This window comes from Podarcis vaucheri (assembly GCF_965113315.1).
Source record: "Podarcis vaucheri genome assembly, chromosome: 8".
In the NCBI taxonomy this organism is placed as follows: Eukaryota; Metazoa; Chordata; class Lepidosauria; order Squamata; family Lacertidae; genus Podarcis; species Podarcis vaucheri.
The window spans coordinates 66,630,710-66,649,407 of record NC_138766.1 but is presented as its reverse complement, the minus strand read 5'-3'; the positions used below and the strand labels follow the sequence as shown (position 1 = coordinate 66,649,407).

Sequence of the window (18,698 nt, the reverse complement as noted above, 5' to 3'; positions counted from 1 at the left end):
TTGTGGGGGAGGAAGGGAAAGGAGAATGTTAGCCGCTTTGAGACTCCTGAAGGGGAGTGAAAGGCAGGATATCAAATCCAAACTCCTCCTCCTCCTCTTCTTCTTCTTCTTCTTCTTCTTCTTCTTCTTCTTGTCACAGATCTTTGGGTTCTGTTGTATTCCATCTCAGTCAGGCAATTTCATTCATTATGATAAGTGCAAAACCACAGTCGTCTTTGTAGTTGTGGTCTTGGTACTCTTGGGACGTCCCTGTTTGAGGGCTATGACTAGTTCAGTTGCTGCATCAAACTGTTAAATGTTATACGACATACTCTGGGTATATTTAAATCTTTAAACTTAGTTAAATTCCAACAGCATTGGGGTTGTTGTTGTTTTTTGGTTTTTTTGGTTTTTGTTCCAGTGTTAATGCATAGCCAGTCACCCTCTAGATGTCCCTTTTAATTTGAATCTGAAAGGTCTGAATACTCAGGCAAGATCACCACCTATGTAATTCGTCTGCTGGCACTAAGCCACAGTTCCGGCACTTTCTCGCATCTTCTTTCCCCTCTCCTCTCTCCCCTATGAGCTTAGTAGAGGAAAGGTGAGATATAATGTCATCACGTTGTGCATTTCCTTCCCCCAGCAACTGGAAGGGGATTTCAAAACATGATGATGCTATGTCCTGAATGTTACACGAGGGAGAGGAGAAAGAGATGTGGTGGGACAACTGGTTTTGGTGCTGAGCACAGCTTGGTTGCAGTGTATAGTCACAGCCTCAACGGGCAGCACCCCATGCTCCTGGCTTCAGGATGCAGCATGCCATCTGGACCACAGGAAGCATTCTAGAAAAAGGCAGAGACTTCATTCTCCAAGACACTTTAGGACAGCCTTTCTCAACCTTGGATCTCCAGGTGTAGTTGGACTACAACTCCCATCATTCCTGACCACTGGCCCTGCTTCTAGGGATGATGGGAGTTGTAACACAACAACATCTGGGGACTTAAGGATGGGAAAAGGTGCTTCAGGAGGAGGTAGCTTGTTCATGGTGTCAGCTATGAGAGTTGTTTAGTCTGCACAGAACGATGTGTCTGCAGGGTAGGAATTGGACCTGCTGAAATAGTGCAGCTGATCCCCTAAATGGACTTGTATTGAATGAAAACAGGTGCAGAATTGTCTTTATCCCCTCCCAGCTTGACTCCTGTTGTGTTAGGTCATGCTTCTAATGAACTAACAGGCAGTGGTCCATGACGACTGCAGGTAGCTAGAAAAGCTATACCTGCAGTTATCAAATGAATGATGTAATGTGTGTGTTCCCCATTGCTGTCCAGTTCTTGAATCACTTACATTTACACCCTATTTACTTCGAAATGACTTCGACCATTTCACTGCTTTAAAGATCCAATTGGCTTTGTGAGATTGCAGCAACAGAGCTAATGTTCTTTACTCAGGTTCCTATAAAAACCAAGCAATAGGAATTTCAAAGACCCACTAAAGCTGTAGCTAGTAGAGTTGGCATTTTGGAGACTGATTCTGAATACAAAGGCGAGTCCTTGACTTAATCTTCAATATTATTTCCTTTTATATGCCCCCGCCTCTATTTTATAGCCAAATAATACAGTCTGATGCCCCCAACTCACATCAGATTGGAGTGTTTGTGGGATTGTACCAGTACCAGCTACCAGGCTGGGAATCAGTGCAGCCACCATTATTTATATTGGCTTTTAACAAGACAGATGCAATAAAGATAATTTAGATGGGGTTCTGCAGAGGTGCTCTGAATAAAACTGTCCTGATTGTTCACAGAAGAAGATTTTGGCATCACAAATACATTTTTGGAGTCCCTGGAGTCCTTTGGAAGACCCCTTGTAAGCTTACTTTTTTTAAAAAAAAATCTGTTTGCATCAAGAATCACATTATGAATGTAATTATGTCAAATAGTCTATTAGATTTAGCACTTTGAAAACAAACATGGCCAATTCAGAGCACGGCACATTGTCTTCATTCTGGGTGCCCATCACTCTGAATGGTCACTGCTATTGCCCAGATAACTGGGGCATCGAGAAGAGCATGCTACCTCCTTCTCTTCCTATGTAATATGAGACAAAGTGTTTGCTATGTTTGCAGGCCATGAAAACAGGCCTTCACCCTGGGTGATTTACAAAGAAGATTGCCAAGTCAGGGGTTTGGTTTAGCTCAGACTTAACTTCAAGCTCACTTCATTCTGCAGTGACCCCCAGCTTGTATAATGCTCTCTTCCAGGGATGCTCACCTGACTCCCTCATTATATATCTATATGTGCCAGGCAAAAACATTCATCCCAGGCCTTTGGCCAATTAAACAACCTATAGCTTTCTAAATTGACTAATTCAGCCAGCTAGCCCTGGTGATTATCTAATGTTTATTAGATGGATTTCCCCTAAATTGATTTCTGAACTTTGAATTTTATTGTTATTCATGTTTTTATACTGTATTTTATGCTGCTTTCACAATTAAGTGTTTAAAATTTGGTGTTAGCTGCCCTAAGCCTGGTTTTTTTAACTGGGAAGGGCAGGGTATAAATAAAAGATCAGTGGCGTAGCGTGGGTTGTCAGCACCCGGGGCAAGGCAAGTAATTTGCGCCCCCTAACCCGTGGATTTGCGCCCCCTAACCCTAACCCGGTGCGGATGGCCCCCCTGCACCCCCCACGCTACGCCACTGTAAAAGATTAATAATAATAATAATGACAGAAGTGCCTGGCGTGCTCTGGTCCATGGGGTCACAAAGAGTTGGACACGACTAAACGATAACAAAATTATTATTAATGGGGTGGGGGTATTGTTTTTGTTTGTTATTATGGTATGCATTTTTGTGTTTTTTAAACCACCCTGTGATCTTTGGACTGAGGTTTGATAATAATAATAATAATAATAATAATAATAATAATAATAATAATAATAATAATAATAGTACCACCTGAGTTGTCAATAGCCCAACAACTTGAAGACACTCCTTCAATTCTTCAGCTCCCTTCTGGCTCCATACTTTGCTACTGCTGTCTCCTCCACCTATTACTGACTCCTCTTCTAACTCCAACTAAGGTATGCTAACAAGACCCTGCCAGCCAGTTGCCAGATACTTCTCTTATCAGTGGTTAGGAGGTGATAGTTGGGTGGAGGGAGCAGCAGAGGTGGCAAATGACAGGTCCAGCAGAGAAGGGCAAAACCGAAGGGCTTCAGCTTGCATTTGTTTGCTGGTACATCATCAGGTTTGAAGGTAGACTTGGAAGGGCATCTATGGAACACAGTCTTAGATTACTGTGATGTTATCTCATGTATCTCCAGCCTTAGGAGCCTTTTGGCTTCTACTATTAAAGCAAAGGTGGCACGGCTCTGCACATGACTTTTCTGAAAAGAAGTGTTCAGAGTGATGATTATTCTTGCGGGCAGGAAAACCACCCAGCTCTGCCCCACTTGCCAAGCCTAGGTTGCTATAGCTTTATGACACAGGCTGCTTTTTATTCCACTGTAGCGAAAGCAGAATACAAAGATTCTAAGGTACTGGTTTATAAGAAAGGGGGAAATAATCGGTAGGTGTTCCTGGTTGCCTATGAAAGGTGTGGACAAATAGACTAAACATAAAGGTAAAGGTAAAGGTACCCCTGCCCGAACGGGCCAGTCTTGACAGACTGTGGGGTTTGTGCGCCCATCTCACATTTATTGGCCGGGGGCCAGCGCTGTCCGGGGACACTTCCGGGTCACGTGGCCAGCGTGACATCGCTGCTCTGGCGAGCCAGAGCCGCACACGGAACGCCGTTTACCTTCCCGCTGGTAAGCGGTACCTATTTATCTACTTGCACCCGGGGGTGCTTTCGAACTGCTAGGTGGGCAGGCGCTGGGACCGAACAGCGGGAGCGCACCCCGCCGCGGGGATTCGAACCGCCGACCTTTCGATTGGCAAGCCCTAGGCGTTGAGGCTTTAGCCCACAGCGCCACCCGCGTCCATGCTGACATGTTAATATTTGGAATCGGTTATGATACGTCAGCCAAACTGTAACTGATTTTGCTAAGAGACATCTTTTCTGTGTACAGGTATTCCCTTATTTTTCAATTCTCCTGATCTTACGTGGCCTAATTTGCAAATCATACAGAAGCATGGTTGTTCTAAGCAGGTATTCAGTTCAAACTAATAAAATGTGGCATTTGGCTGAATATGTAAGAGTTGCAGAGTCTATTGGCTGGGATAAAGGACACTGGAGTGGAGGCAGTGATGGTTGTAATATACACTGAGCTGCTGAATTCTTTCTGGCCTTGGGGAAGTCATTGAATTTCTTTTCACTCCCATCAAACTCAGACAAAAAAAAAATGAATTTTAAAAACCCACAACAAAAACAAAAAGGAAAGAGGTCTACTGAAAAGAGGTCCTGCTGAAAGAGGTATTGCCCCTGAGGGCAGCTTTCTAAGATAAAACTTACTTTAAATTACTGTTGTTTAGGAAAGTGTTTGTCCTAGAACATGGTAGCTAGCACAGATGCTACCATTGCTGCTGTCTTTTGACACAAGGGACAAATGTAGTACAAGGTGGTTAAATGTCAAAATAAGTCTGGTTTCCCGCATTCAGTGCAAGATTGATTCTTTGACTGCATATTTATTTAATTAAATGCTGTTAAATGTTTGATTGAAATATTGGTGCGAATAGAGCTTTTGTTTATGTTTTTTGAAAATTGCATTTTAGCACCTGGCTTTTATTTGTCATCCTGCTTGCATGATAGACCAGCAGACATTATAATGGCTCTTCAAAACGTCAATGTGGAGCAGGCCTAGGGGTCACTTACATGCAATCGGGGGGAAACACTCAAAGGGGCTTTTCGGAGATAATGTTTCTGGCTTAATTAACTTAATAAACCTTCTCAGCTGCTTAGATCTGTGGGATTGGCCCTTTTTTCAAGTTCCACATAATTATCATTCCACACTTGCAAAGGATCCATATTTTAGCGTGGCATCGCCTACACTTTAGAATTCCTCTTCCATTTCTATTAGGCTAGTTCCTTAACTGTATTGTTTTTGGTGTCTGCTAAAAACTTTTTTATTGTTCCAGCAAGCCTACCTGGGCCTGTAATTTTGACAAATGCATTTAATAGGTATGCGTTTTAAAATTAGCATTTTAAAATCTATACTTTTATGGAACTTGTTTTTTGTGTTTGTTTTGTATTTGGTATTTTAAATGAATGTTTTAGGTAGTTATTGTAAACTGCATAGTGGTCTTTTGTTCTTCTTCTTGTTGTTGTTTAGTCATTTAGTCGTGTCCGACTCTTCGTGACCCCATGGATCAGAGCACGCCAGGCACTCCTGTCTTCCACTGCCTCCTGCAGTTTGGTCAAACTCATGCTGGTAGCTTCGAGAACACTGTCCAACCATCTCGTCCTCTGTCGTCCTCTTCTCCTTGTGCCCTCAATCTTTCCCAACATCAGGGTCTTTTCCAGGGAGTCTTTTCTTCTCATGAGGTGGCCAAAGTATTGGAGCCTCAGCTTCATAATCTGTCCTTCCAGTGAGCACTCAGGGCTGATTTCCTTAAGAATGGAGAGGTTTGATCTTCTTGCAGTCCATGGGACTCTCAAGAGTCTCCTCCAGCACCATAATTCAAAAGCATCAATTCTTTGGCGATCAGCCTTCTTTATGGTCCCGCTCTCACTTCCATACATCACTACTGGGAAAACCATGGCTTTAACTATACGGACCTTTGTTGACAAGGTGATATCTCTGCTTTTTAAGATGCTGTCTGAGTTTGTCATTGCTGTCTTTGTCCATGGAGTTTTCTTGGCAGGGATACTGGAGTGGCTTGTCAGTTCCTGCTCCAGGTGGATCACGTTTGGTCAAAACTCTCCACTATGACCTGTCCATCTTGGGTGGCCCTGCACGGCATAGCTCATAGCTTCTCTGAGTTATTCAAGCCCCTTCACTACGGCAAGGCAGTGATCCATGAAGGGGTTTGTTCTAGTAAATGGTATATAATTTTTGTTAAATAATAAATAAATTAAATAATATTTTGTTGAGCCAGAAATTAGCTCTGTCTCTTAGTCTGTGCGCTTCAGAGTCCAGCTTCAGCACTTCAGTCTTTGTCTGTTTAAACTACTGTTCCCAACTGCATCTGTAAGCTGAGAAATGTGATGTAACATCTGTTTACTAAGTGGGCTCAAACCAACATTAAACCACTGTTTCAGACATAACGGCTGCATTCAGATGTCATGCGCTGGGAAACAAAGCAGGGAAACATGGCATGACCCATGGTTTGTTTGAAAGATGGAAACTTCAACCTATGATTTCAAATTCTCTTATTTCAAACAAACCATAGGTAGCCTTAACCACAGTTTGTCAGTATGGGCAAAGCAGTGAACTGCAGCTAAGCAAAAATAGTAGTGAATGCTTCCAAACAACTGCACTAGAAGAAATGCGCAGGGAATATGCAAGCCCAAGGATCACCCAGACTTAGTCGCATCAAACTAAATTCTGGTTTAGCATGATGCCTGAATGGATACAATGGGAACAAACCAGGATCGATCCACTGGCAAAAGGGAGAGGAAAGCACCTGGATCCAACACTTATACCCTCCTTAACAAACTATAACTCTTTAAGCCAGGAATGTAACATTCAAACTGAACCGAAGTGTATCAACATCAATCTGTATTTTAATCATTATAAATATTAGGCAGAGTCATTACACACTTTTCTCCAGAGTGTAAGAGAAAAAGGTTCACAAATGTTAATAGGAATCCAACAAAGGACATCAATTCAGTGCTTGGTGGAAAGCTGTAGCAGATTTTAAGGACATTAATTTTTCTTTTGGGATAAATGAAGAATTGAGTCCTCAGACTATAAGAACCTGGAAGAGAAATTTCTACACTATGGAAGATTTTCCAAATTGCTGTTACAAAGTCTGATGAAATGGGGATTTTGGGGCTACAGATTAGTTTGGAAAGCCCATATAAGGCAGAAGTGAGTGAAATTAGAAAAGAATGCGGAGACATTACAAGAACATTAACAAGGGAATAAGAGTAATAGCCACAGTGAGGAAGCTAGATACTTTCAACAATATGGAGATACAAGAACTATATAGCCTGAGAAACAAAAAAGAAGAATGTGTTTTTGGACTATTTACAAACCTTATAATTTTCCGATTGACCTAAAGTTTTCAAGAAAAGGTGTACAGCTGCTGTTAAATATTTATCATGTTTAGCGTCATGTATCTTCTGCTATTTCTTGATTTTTTTATTGCAATGGTAACAAGGGGGAAATGGAAGCATTATAAGGGAGTTGGGTATGTTTAGCCTGGAGAAGAGGAGACTGAGAGGAGATATGAGAGCCATCTTCAAATGTTGAAAGGGCTTGACATGGAAGATGGAGCAAGCTTGTTTTCTCCTGCTTCAGAGTCTAGGACACAAATGAAGTACAAGTTACAAGAAAGGAGGTTCTAACTAAACATCGACAGTGGAATGGACTCCCTTGGGAGGTGGTACTTCAGTGGAGGTTTTTAAACAGAGGTCAGAGAGCCATCAGAGGTTTTTAAGCAGAGGTTGGGCTGTCATGGGTGCATTAGTTGAGATTCTTGCATTGTAGGGGCTTGGACTACTGTAAATGAGCCTCAGGGTCCCCTCCAACTCTACAATTCTATGATATTTTATGTTTAGTGAGAAGCTTTTTCACAGTAAAGCAAAATGAAATGCTAACAAACAAGTTGTAAAGTGTGCTTTTTATGCCCATAAACTACAGAGAGTGCTTAACTGAATGTGGCTTCCTGTCGCCTTTTGCCCATATTGCGACTTCCCTGTCTTATGCTGTCCATAGATATAATTTGTGGCACGGTTTGTGCTGCATAAGTTCTTTTGGAATGGGAGCATTGAACCAAAGCAATATTTTCTGTCTCCCTCAAATATAGTACCTATTGCACAAAAGCAGTACCCAAGGTGCCACTGATCTTGTATTTTGTGTTTGGTGGGCAAATGTGTTGGTATATTAAATGAGCATTCAATAAACAGAAAACCAGTGGAGCAGCAAGCCTTTATGGACATAAAGAACATTGTATTGATTTGCAGTGGTCACGGGGAGTTAATAGACAGAATGGAATTCCCTGCACTGGAACCTAGCCATGACACTGAAATCAAACCAGAAATTGTCAGAAGGCCTGTTAGAGGTTATGAAAGAAAGCACTGCACGTTTGCATAAATTACTAGAAGGTTATACAAAAAAGTCTATATAGTGCATATATTTATTAGCATAATATCTAAATAAAGTCAGTAACATGAAAGGTATGGAGCATGACTGAGACCAAGGAATTACTGTTATGGTTTCCAAATTTATTCAGTTTGAATTTGGATTAAGCTGCAATGGAGATTGACCTGAACTGAGGTAATATCCACAAAAACGTTGTTTAAATCACAGTTTGCGGGTTCTGAATCTTTTCTCAAGATGTACACAACTGCTTATTCCACAGAACATCTAGAACTATGCAAAATCTATATTTGGGGCCAAACAACAGATGATCTGTGAATAAGATCCATGAATCTGCCTTCAAGGAGGCAGACTGGGAATGCAGTGCTTCAGTAGGAGAATTAACCTTTTCCACCATGACATTTACCCAATGAAAAATCTGGTTGGCATCCACCCACCTCCCCCAGCTGGTATTTGGAGATACGTGTCCATATACAGTTACAGATTCCATATGTACATTTCTCTCTACACATCCCAACTGGCCCAGGGAATATAGCAGTTGGAGGAATGATTTTTTTATTGGACAAATTACTGAGGGGGAAGGGAAATCCCCTTCCCCATAGTGTAAAGTCCCATATTGAATTCCCCTCAGCACAGCTGCCACTAAAATCCTTTAAAGATATGCACACTGTCCTCTTCGTGGGCTTCATCCCATCACATTTGGCCTTTAGTCCTCTGAGTGGACATGCAGGCTTTTCCTTCGTTCTCCATAAGGAAGCGGAGGGAAAAATAAAGATGTTTTGGAGCATTAAATTGTTCTCTATTTTGGCACAGCCTTCACTGTTTAAGGTCAAAAAGCATAGATTAAATATAACTCCTTCTTCTGCCTCACTTCTAAAGTAGATATTGTCAAAATAAAATAAATACTTTACACACACATCAAGAAATAACTGCTGTGCAAAATTGCCCTCTGTTTTTATTCTTGAAAGACCTGGTTCTTGAAGCATTATATTAGCGTGAAGTCTGTGCCACAGCTCTCTTGCTGATGCATATGCAGTACCTTGAACAGAAAATTAGAGGCTTTCAGTGTTGCGCTGCCACTGTATTTCAACGAATCTTTTGTCAGTGGTGATTAAAAAAAAAGAAATACATAGCATGATAAAATTGGATTCAGCTTCTTAGTGTTTACTGGAATGTACTAGCTCTATGATTTTCTACTGCACTGAGGCTTATATTCAGAAAGGGCGGATGTCAGAAAGATAGATAGGTACCTTTACGACAGGTAACGTGTAGGTTGATGGGTTTTACAAAACACCAGAGCTGTCAGCGTGACTGTTGAGCGCCTTCACTAACTTCAGATGCTTGAATAGGGGGCAAGGAGGGGCAGCACTTTCTGATAGTATTCTTTTTGACATGTCAGCTTCTAGCATCCCTTGAGTATGTTATTTCATGTTGTCAAATTGGCGCTGGGTAAGGAAGTTTGGCCCGTGTCCATAAACTTCAAAGCTTTAGGGAAATATGTGGAGAACTATGCCATCCACATAGATTGACAGAAGTGGTGTGGTAGGTTTTCAACTCGAAAGAACATGGTATAATGTTTTAGCGCTGTAACTGTGTGTTGTATCCATTGTTAAAGTCATTTACAGTAATGTGATCTTGTGCACTTTGCAACACCCCTCCCCCCCAAAAAAAATCGCTTATACTATCATTGTTCTCCTGGTGAATGTCTTTTGCCTATGGAATACCATTGCACAAGAGAATTCATAAGCAGGTTGCTGGTAACTTCATTGCACAATGGATTGTACAATCTGTTGTGCAGTGAACTATTGCATTGGATTCTGGTGTCGCGTTAGCATCCACTAATGCTAGAGCCCTTTCGCTAGCAAACAGAGATACAAACCTAAGCTCTGATTTAACTTGTATTTTTTGGTTGTGCTGCCAGTAATTTGTTTGGTTTATTACTTTTCTATTAAAAAAACAACTTGTTTTAGTGATCTTAGTTATTTCTCTGTTTGGGAACTAATGAACATAACTAACTACTTCATAAAGTTGTGCAGTCCTGATATATGGGCTTTCATGTAAAAGAAAAGCTCATGCTTTGATTTTTCTACAATTCCTTGTTAACGGATTTTGTATATACACCTTCATTCACAAAGAGAATGTTACTGATATTCTCCAGCCATACATTCTGTCATATTCTCATCCGTTGCTCCCTTTCCCCACTTCCTTCTTTGACTACTGGGTATTTATTTTTTTAAAGCTACCTCATGCATATGTTGATATTGATTGCAGTTGAGGCTTATTGTTCTTGTTTTTATAATGGATGCGTTATTTCATTTCATTTCACTTTATGTCATCTCACTGTCCATATTGTATGCTGTGTTGTAAGTTGCCCTGTCCTCTGATCTGTAGTTAGGATAGGGTGTAAAAACTCTCTGTAATAAAGCACTGCTTCCTTCAAAAAAATCTCAACTGTTCATATATAAACTGAAGACATCAATCTTTCAGTAGGGAGAAAACAGCATTTTCAACATCTCTTTTATGAATGTGAAATTCAACTGAGTATTGTGAACTGCCTTGCTTCTTGAGTTAAAGATCAGAAGGCTATGGAAGAAAATTGTGGTCTAATGGAGGTAGAAATAAATATCAATCCTTTTCAACAGCAATCTGTTTCTGGCTTGCATGTTTTCACGTCATATTAAATATAAATGAACTTTGTGTAAGAGAGAAAAAAGGAGGAAAGGAAATAATAGCACCAAACCTAAAAAGGAATTTGCCCTGTGAGACTTACCACTGCGTCATTTTCCCCAGAGCAGCATCTAGTCCCCCTTTGATTGATGACACCTCAGAAACTTCCTCTGCAAACTGTTCTAGGCATTTGTTAGTGTCTGAGTGAAAATGTGCTTCCTAATGCCCATTTTGAACAGGCCTTCCCTTAACTTTACTCCCTGGCCTCATCTTTTGCCCTTAAATAAAATTTTAGGTGGTTGACATCTGTGATTTGAGAAATGCGTTTCAGTTAGGCATTTCTAGAGATCTGTTTCCCAAAGAGAGAATTTAATTTTTCTGTTTGCCTTTTTTTTCATCTTTGAAGTTGAGCAATTAATCCTAAAAATTGCTTTACTGTCCCCCCTTAAGTGCTGCAGTAGATCTTACAGCCCTAGAAAAGGGTAAACAAAAGGGTAGCCTAACAAGCCACATAAACTTTATGATGTGGACATATGAGATATGCTTTAGTTAGCAATGGATAAAAATTGAACAAAACTCTCTTGAGATTTTCAGGATTTCTGATTATGCCAAGTTTTCATACTAGCAATCTTCCCCCAAGAAAGAAGTCCTCAACAGAGTTTTGTTAACTTTATACTCATCGCTAACTAGAACATCTTTCACACCCAGACACCATAAAGTTTATCTGACTTATTTGGCTTCATAAGAACTGAAGGTGGCTCTGGAAGGCCAGTCTAGTCTAGCATCCTGTTCTAAAAGTGACCGACCAGATGCCTATGGGAACACTGCAAAGAGGACACAAATGCAACAGCACTCCCTCCATTTGTGATTCCCAACAACTGATATTAGTGTAGATTGGACTAGAGAACCAACATCCCATGGACTAGATTTGGTCTGCACAACTGTTTGAACCAGCCGGCCAACATCTCCTGAGTGCCGTCCCTCTTCAGCAGCAGTCCATACATGATCACAAAAATGCTCCCATTGGGAACTCCCACTTCATGTAGTAGCAGAAAGGAGATATGGGTGGATCATTGCAAACATGATCACGAGCTCCCTGTGTTGGGAAAGGTGAACAGGAAGGTGTTGAGAGCCAACACTTCAAGGTGCCTGGATTGGTTCGAAAAGGAAAATCTCACTCTTCACTACTGCTAATCTGCTTCCTGGTCTCCTGAGAGGGGACAGATCACAGGGAGGGAAGTTCTAAGCAGCTGCTCCTGGTGATCTCTTACACCTGTTGCCCAGCTGATTCGGAAACAGATGAGCAGTGGCAAATGGGCTTGTGTGTGTGTGCACATGCATGAGAAAGTGTGGGGTGATCCCGCACACTGCCAGCTTTGTCCATTCTCATCACCATCATGTGGAAGGCTGGCCACAAGGAAATGCAGAGAAAAGGATCTCCTATCCCTGATCTAGATGGACCACTGGGCTGGCTTTGTATGCAGCAGTGTTCTTTGTGCCATGAGCAACCAGTCTCGGAAAATGCAGGAACCTTTTGCAGAGAGAAAGGCATGTGCAGTACCATATTTCAGGGCTTCAGTTCAATTTGTGTCAGGTTACTAGTGATTATTCTTAGCACTTGTGCTGAATCTTGGATTTGTGAAATAAATAAGAAAAAGGGCATCTGAAGATGTGTCACGTATTTCTTCCTGCGCTGCTGAAATTTACCCATATGTTTAGGATGAAGGAGCAGAGCAGTTGGCTGGCCTCAAGGAAGACTTGAGCCTGGAAGATTGCCTTTGTTTGTATAAATTAAAGCACTAATAAAAAAGCTAAAGTCATTTAGGAAGGAGAAATACATTAGGTAAATAGCAGTAATCCATTAAAGAATAAGGAAAGAACAGCCATGTAGAAGAAGGAAATTGTCTTCCAGTTGTATAATTATAGCTGCATTTAACGTAGTACTGTAAATCCTGGAAGATAACCAACCAAATAGTGTTCTTTTTTTCTTTTCTTTTCTCACTTACAAAGATGAACTGCTTTAGTGTTGATGCTGCTTCGCAATTTAACAAACACCTGTTTTTCAAAAGCAGTGAAAAAATGCTGAAGAACCACTTGACTTTCACTTGAGGATAGTGATGACTTCTTTGTTTTCACCTCAGACAGAGTAACAATACTAAAAGACAAGATGTGTGTGTGTGTGTGTGTGTGTGTGTGTGTACACACACGGTAACCTCTAATACCTGTACACATGTCTACATTGTTTCCCCAAAAACTTTGAAGAAAGAGAAAAAGAGGGAAACAACTGATGACACTATGGCAGTTTCCCCATTAACACTGTAGTTGGCACGAGGGTTCTTTTATGAAAACATCAGGTCAACAATGGCCATTCATTCAATGGATATTAATATATTGCGGCAACTTGTAGTGTGTTCTCTTAGACCATCTTTCTCCCAGACTAATCTTCACCAACCTGGTGCCCTCCCATTGTTTTGGAGTACAATTGTCAGCCAGCATATCTTTTTTGCTCACTATCCTTATTTAGCGTTGTCTGTTTCCGTAGGTTCAATTTGGGCCTTAAGCGGAGGCATTTTGTTTAAATACCGTTCAAAAATGTATGCATGGAAAACAGTGTATTTCTGATGCCAGTCTTGATGTACCATCCACCTTTTTAAAAAATGAAAGGGGGCATATGGCTTATTCCTAGGATTGCCATGATTAGACACTATGTAATATAGACATGTCTATATAAAGGTTGGGACGCGGGTGGCACTGTGGGTTAAATCACAGAGCCTAGGACTTGCCGATCAGAAGGTCGGCAGTTCGAATCCCCGTGACGGGGTGAGCTCCCGTTGCTCGGCCCCAGCTCCTGCCCACCTAGCAGTTCGAAAGCACGTCAAAGTGCAAATAGATAAATAGGTACCGCTCCGGCGGAAAGGTAAACGGCATTTTCGTGTGCTACTTTGGTTCGCCAGAAGCGGCTTATTCATGCTGGCCACACGACCGGGAAGCTGTACGCTGGCTCCCTCAGCCAATAAAGCGAGATGAGTGCCGCAACCCCAGAGTTGGCCATGACTGGACCTAATGGTCAGGGGTCCCTTTACCTTTATATAGAGGTCCAAAGCTTCTTAGCAGTGGCAATGCTGTTTACTGAAATGTGGGTGGTGTTTGGGCTGTACAGACACAGTGGCAGAGCCAATCTGGTGCTGCCACTGGGGCACCAGTGCATCCCTGAGTTCTCCACTGCATTTAATAGGCCAGTGCTGATTAAAACACATGCTGAAATACAGAAATATATTTTAAAAATAGTTGTCTGCAGGTAAGGCTAAGTAACATTCTGTATCTTTGAAACAGTGGTGCCTTCAAATGTTATAAGAGGTATATTTGTTTGTTTCCAGGATCAGTGGTTTTGGCGTGTCAGAAACAACCGAGTGATGGATGGATACCCCATGCAGATTACCTACTTCTGGAGGGGGCTGCCACCAAGTATCGATGCAGTTTATGAAAACAGTGACGGGAATTTTGTTTTCTTTAAAGGTAAGAAGTGAAATTACATGAAGAGCCGAGTAAAAATTCATTTAAGAAACTTGCTAACATGTTGCATTTGGAGAGCATCAGGATGACCAACTACAGAAGCAATTTTTGGAATATAACTTGCTTACACTCCTAGATAAAGTGCTCTTCAAATCAGAGTTAAGACAGTAGCCGAGTCTTCCTACGAAATGCTGTCCACTGCAACTGGGGAAGCTATAGCCAAGATCTCCCCACAGATTTCTCTGTATTCATCTGGGACCTTATCAGGAAGGTATCCCACTTGGAGAAAGGGTTTCTGAAGTTATGAGTGATATCGCCAGTAACTTTCGGGTTAGACTAGAATTCTGACACAATGGGAGTATCTTCAAAGGTTTGGAAACTAGAATTACTTCAGTATATGGCTGCCAGATTACTGAAACTAGTCACTATGGTCCTATTGTGTCTGTGCTGTATCTGTAGCTCCTGGTCTGCTTCTGGACTCAATTCAAAGCAACAGTTTTTGACCATCACACCTTAGAAACAGGGCACTTGAAGGACTGCCTATCTCCATACATACCTTCCCATACTCTTAAGAAATTCAGTAGAGGGATTTCTATGTGTGCCCCCTTCCATATCTCAGGTAAGGCAGGGAGCTACCATGGAGAGAGTCTTCTTAGTTGTCAAACTACAATTTTAAAACATTCTCCTCAGAGCATCTTGCTTGGTACCCACTTTGCTATCATTCTGGCAAAAAACTTTTTATTTTCCCAAACCTTTTATTCTTTTATGGGCTTTGTGCTACTTGAATTTTCCTACATTGCTGTTCATTGTTTTATAGTTATCATAGGTAAATTGTATCTCCCCCCCCCCACCAGTGTAAACTACCGTATTTTTTGCTCTATAAGACTCACTTTTTCTCTCCTATAAAGTAAGCGGAAATGTGTGTGCGTCTTATGGAGCGAATGCAGCCTGCGCAGCTATCCCAGAAGCCAGAACAGCAAGAGAGATTGCTGCTTTCCCTGTGTAGCGATCTCTCTTGCTGTTCTGGCTTCTGAGATTCAGAATATTTTTTTTCTTGTTTTCCTCCTCCAAAAACTAGGTGCGTCTTGTGGTCTGGTACGTCCTATAGAGCGAAAAATATGGTACCCTGTTTTCAGCCTGCAATCTTATGCACCTTTACTTGTGAATAAGCTCCACTGATCATAGCGGGAATCAATTCTGGATTAATATGCATGGGACTGTGCTGCCGGTTGTGCAATTTTTGTGCTTTAAATAGCATGAACTATAGAAAGATACACTTCTCCTCTCTAATTTTCCTTTCCCCCCTTCTAATCAGAGTTACTTATTTTAAGCATCAGTTGTTTATCTTGCTTATCATGTCACCTGTGTTATATTATAATTTATTTCCTCCCAATACAGTGACATTACAGTGTTCAGGTGGGAAATGAATTATTAATAAAGTTCCTGCTTTTATGCAAATATTCGTCATAATTAAAAATTGCATAAAGCCCAGAAAATATGGCATGTGGAATTAACTGGTTTTCAGCAGCCTGTGGCCCCCTCCCCATTTTTCGGTGTGTTCCCCCCCTTTTTTGCACCAGGCGTCAGCTGTTCCTTAAAATTAAAGGTCTTAAATATGCATCTAATTTGAGTGTAATGTGAAAATTATACTGTATGTTGAATAAATACTAGTTTATCATTGCAACCTGCTCATTGGGAGTGAAAATCCGTGTAGGATATGATTATTTATAAAGCAAGATTTGTTAAATGAGCATTTTTTACATTAACAACAATAAGGGAATCAGATGAAAACGCTGAAATTTAACTGTGTAGTTAATGAGGACTGAAAAATATTGTAGCTCAAAAGGTTTGTGAGGAGGGTAGATGAAACACCTTTAAAACCTGTAGTAAAGAGGTTAAGAAGAGGGTTGCTGGATCAGACCACAAGCATGATACAAACATGGCATAGTATCATCCATCTTAATTCAAAATGGCTGCTCTGTTGTGTGCATTAAGTTTACCATACCTGCTGTGGGCATGCTGAGTATGTAGGCCTTGCAGAGCCTATTCTGTTCACACAGTGGCCAGCCAGATACATAATGGTAGCCCATAACCAGCACATGAGCACAGTAGCACTCTCCCACTTGTGTTCCCCAGAGACTGGTATTCAGAAATACCCCGTTCCCACCCCACCATACTTACATCTTCTCCTGCACCCCAACTCCGTGGCTTTCTTTCTTTGATTCTTTCTCCCATTCCCAGCTCTGTTGTTTCTTTCTAGACCCCAATACTTCTTGCTCTGTCACCGCTTTATAGCTCTCCCCTGAAACTGCTTTCCTTTTCCCCTTTCTCTCAATAGCTTCCTCAGTGTCTTCCCCTTTGTCTGAGGTAAGTTGCAGTTGTTGCTGTTGTGGCCAGAGCTAGGCACGTCAACTTCTCTTTCTGCTTCCTTTTTTTTTTTTTTACCGTAGCAGCTCCTTGGGAGAAAATAATCAAAGTTTGAAGGGTGGGATACAAAATGGTGGGTTTCCAGGTATAGCTATAGCTGTCTCTTTTGGGAGGTGATTGAGTTAACCAGCAATTGGCCAGGATTGAGGCCTTGTGAGGCCACCACCATTCCCTGCTGACTGTTCTCATAAATGCCATCATTCATGCACATAGTAATCCATTGCTTAGTTGCATCAGGGGCGGGAAAACTATGGCCCTTCAGATATTGCTGGACTCCAACTCCTATGAGCCTCAATCAGCATAACCAGTAATTAGGGAAGGTGGGAGTTGTGGCCCAGTATATCAAGAGACCACAGGCTTCCCACTCACACACCAGTTTAGTAAACATAAGCAATGGAAGTGAAACCACTAGAAAGAGAGGAAATGTGAGCACTAGCAGCAAAAGTCAAACCACTAGAGAGAATGTTAATGCATCGTGAGTTTGGAGTTTTAAGCAGACATACTGTTGGCATCATTTTACAAAGACACAAAGACATGCATTTTTATTTCAGTGCATTTATAATACTAGTAAGTTTGCATTCTGCATATATAGATTTTATATTGTTCTCTGACATTCCCACCCACCCCCATTCCAAGCTGGGTCTGGTTCAGGCATGTGAAGAGGACAGCTCCTGCTTTCATGTAGTATGTTTCAAGGATGTCTTCACTTGACTTTCTAGATGTTAAGAGTGTGTGGAGAATTTCTGTCTAATTGGTTTCTAGTGTTCATACTTGAAACTTCAGTGTTTTAGGGGACAGGGAAATGCCCCAATAGTGTCCATAAGTGAGTTAGGCTGTAGCCCATGTTAGTCATACTTGGAATTAATTAATTCATTGAAATGAATAAAGATGACTGACTTAGGTACATTAATTCCAGTGAGTACTCTGAGTAGAACATAGTTGACCAACTCAATGTATCTTCATATGTATGATGAAAGCTGCATTCTTCCTGTTTGCTAAGGACCATTAGCTCAGACTTTGAATATTCTTTCACAGTGATTGATAGATGGCCTGATGAAGAAAAACCATTTACTGTAGCCCAACTCCATTTTTCTGCTATGCTCTGAAATAGAAATAATAAGTCTTAGTCACCAGTTCCATGCACACTTTTCTTGGGAGTAATCACCATTTAACTATATGTTGCTTACTCCCAAGTAAACACTGCCAGTTTGTTGTCATGTTCACTGCTTTTGTAATATGGACTATTGGCATCTGTTGTAAGAGCCAGCAGACACACACAGCAGACAAAAACATTTTTAATCTTCTGAAAAGGCCCGAATCTTTTCCTCCCCATGTGTTATGTTTATATTACTGCATGCAAACCACAGAATTCAATCATGTTTTATTACCATGTAATGAAATCTCAGAGTAAGATGAGTCTGCAGAACCATTTTTCTTTTAGATTTATCTAATCATTTTACACCTCTCAAAAGCATGTTGTCCTCTAATCCTTCTCTAGAAGATTAGTTTTACTTTGAACCCTTAAGCAACTTTGAAACAACTGCCTTTATTATAATATGGCAAACATATTTTGTCCGCATTCTTTCTTAAGAAAGTCCCTTACATAACAAATTATGGGTCCTATGAAAATCACTTATTGAAGGAAATGTCAGTTCCCATTGGCACGGCTGGTTTTTTGTGGATATACATTACATTCCTACCACCCTTCTTTCATTTGATATAGCTAACCCACTGTCCTATATCTGTGGTAAGTTCTCCGTCACAGACTAACATGCAGTGCAATACTGTTGCTGAAAATTCAGACTTGCAGGGGCAAATTTATGAATCCAATCTTAAACATTGGGATAGCTCAGTTGGCAGAGCATCAGGCTCTTAATTTCAGGCTTGTGTGTTCGAGCCCCACATGGGGG

General features: G+C 41.1%; 1 protein-coding gene across 2 annotated transcripts in view; it reads left to right on the top strand.

Annotated features, from left to right (window-relative positions):
- The window catches only part of MMP16 (matrix metallopeptidase 16), a 182,582-nt gene that overhangs the window by 137,840 nt on the left and 26,044 nt on the right, over positions 1-18,698 (top strand). For both annotated transcript variants that reach the window (XM_082233656.1, XM_082233657.1), the window contains one exon: positions 14,226-14,364. In XM_082233656.1, coding sequence (XP_082089782.1) covers positions 14,226-14,364 — 139 coding nt within the window. The remainder of the gene's footprint in view (positions 1-14,225; positions 14,365-18,698) is intronic.